Here is a 2,329-nt window from a genome sequence, read left to right as displayed (position 1 = left end):
AAAAAGAATCTGAAGAACTACAGCCAAGTTTAAAGGAATATAAATAGCTATCATTGGTTTTTAAGCAGTTCTCATTTATGTTGTGTTTTAATGCAATTAAAGAATGGATACATGTTTATTTATTTATTAAATTTTTTGTCTTTCAGATCAGTTATGAAATGCCATATCAATGAGACATTTATCTGTATGATTCAGTCCCACTATATGTTACAATGGACAGTACTGAAGCTTCCAGAGGCTGAGTGGAAAATTCACTACTCACAGCGGTGGTTGTTTTTTTTTATTATTTAACATGCATCATTCTTATATAAGGTACTTTTCTGTGTTTTACACTAAAGTTTATAATTAATTATTAATCAGATATGATGACGTTTCATGAATTGATTATTTCTTTATAAAGAGTACCATGACAGATTCGAGAAATCCCTATAATGAAGATGATCTCTCCAGCCAGTCATCTGGATCAACATCAACTACATCACAAACATTCAGCCAAGACGAGACTAAAAACAAAAAATCACCACATTGTAAATATCCAACAATCAGTCCAAGAAATATGCTGCGAAAACTGGAAATAGCTGAGAAAAATGGACAAACTAAATGTTCTGACGAACCTAAAGAAAAAGACATTAAAAAGCCAGAGGAAGAGGACACCAACAAAAATGTATATGTGGTTTCCAATGAGTTTGTAGATGTATTTTCTAAAGCCACGGCAAACACAGAAGATTCAGACTCTCTTGGTTTAGAATTACAGGAAATAATTGACTCTCCACCTGCAGAGAAAACAAACAAACTGAAAAGTAAACTGAAAGAGTTAGAGAATGTTACACTTAACATTGCTATAACAGGGATGACAGGAGCAGGGAAGTCTTCCTTCGTCAATGCCCTCAGAGGCCTTTCTAATGATGATAAAGACGCAGCTCCCACAGGAACAACTGAGACTACCATGAAGCCCGACATGTATCTGCACCCCTCCATGCCAAATGTGAAGATCTGGGACCTGCCTGGAATTGGGAGTCCCAAATTTAAAGCAAAGAAGTACCTGAAAGATGTCAATTTCCACACTTATGACTTCTTTCTCATAGTGACCTCTGAAAGATTTAAGGAGAACGACATTGAGCTGGCCAGAGCGATCATGAAGAGCAAGAAGCTATTTTATTTCATTCGTACTAAAATTGATAACGACATTCGTGCTGAATCACACAAAAGAAACTTTGATGAGCGGATGTTGCTCGAAAACATTCGAGAGGATTGTAAGGCGAACCTATTGAGAGTCGGAATACCCCAAATATTCCTAGTATCTTCATTTAATTTGGAAAAATATGACTTTCAGAAGCTCATCAACACCCTCGAAGATGAACTTCCAGAGAACAAGAAATTTGCTCTCATTCAGTCTCTTCCCGTTTATTCTCTAGAGGCCCTCACAAAGAAGAAAACATACTACAAGAAAATGATTTGGCTAAATGCATTTGCAGCCGGGGTTGGGGCGATAGCTCCCATTCCAGGATTGTCACTGGCCTGTGATTATGGCATCATGAAGAAGTTTTTTCAGCAAGTCTACACAGGCTACGGCTTATCAAATCAGGCTCTAGAGGCACTATCAGACCGAGTGAACAAACCGGTGGAGAAGCTAAAAGATGCTAAGACATCACGCTTCAAAGATGGGGCCACTGAGGATATTGTGATTGAAATGCTGTCTACACCAATGATTGCTATAGCTAAAACGCTGGGGACCATAATATCTCTGCTGCCAGGAGGAGCTCTACCAGCAGGAGGAACAGCCGTCGCTTCTGTGCACTACCTGCTTAACATGGGACTCAATGAGATGACAGAAGACACCAAATGTGTCCTTTCTGTGTCACAGCTTGCTTAATAGGCATAAAAAGGAACTGTTGATGCAGAAAAAACATGTATTGTAGCACTAAAAAATAGATTAAATAATAATACTAATTGTACTACATTTTTATAATTATGATTCATATAAAATGAAACGTACTGAAACGTAAACATTGAGTATTTGAAATAAAAAGAGTTTGCTTTACCAATGTAAACTACGCTTTCTTATTTTGCCAGTTTCTTTCATTTGTTTCTGTATATATAACTGTGTACTGTATATAGTGCATGCATGCTGGACATCCAATGAATAAAATACTTAATGATTAAAGGACTGATCTATTTTATTTATTATTTTTTTATTTTTACTGTGTGTGATTCAGCTAATTAGAAGACTGCGCACATTGGTTTGCAACATTATCAGATAAAGAAAAAACTGTTTAAAAATAAATGATCAAAGACAACTATATATATATATATATATATATATATATAT

General features: G+C 35.9%; 1 protein-coding gene across 1 annotated transcript; it reads left to right on the top strand.

Moving 5' to 3' along the window:
* LOC127975348 (interferon-inducible GTPase 1-like) lies at window positions 1-1,913 on the top strand. The gene has a single exon (XM_052579352.1). The coding sequence runs from the start codon at window positions 407-409 to the stop codon at window positions 1,871-1,873; it is 1,467 nt and encodes a 488-aa protein (XP_052435312.1). The 5' UTR covers window positions 1-406; the 3' UTR covers window positions 1,874-1,913.
* The last annotated feature ends 416 nt before the right edge of the window (window positions 1,914-2,329 follow it).

The sequence above is a fragment of the Carassius gibelio genome, chromosome B16 (genome assembly GCF_023724105.1).
Source record: "Carassius gibelio isolate Cgi1373 ecotype wild population from Czech Republic chromosome B16, carGib1.2-hapl.c, whole genome shotgun sequence".
NCBI lineage: Eukaryota > Metazoa > Chordata > Actinopteri > Cypriniformes > Cyprinidae > Carassius > Carassius gibelio.
This window is presented reverse-complemented; position numbering and strand designations above follow the sequence as displayed.

Bases quoted from the DNA above. Each gene is read 5' to 3' on its own strand.
- LOC127975348 (XM_052579352.1), top strand. From the start codon at position 407: ATGACAGATTCGAGAAATCCCTATAATGAAGATGATCTCTCCAGCCAG.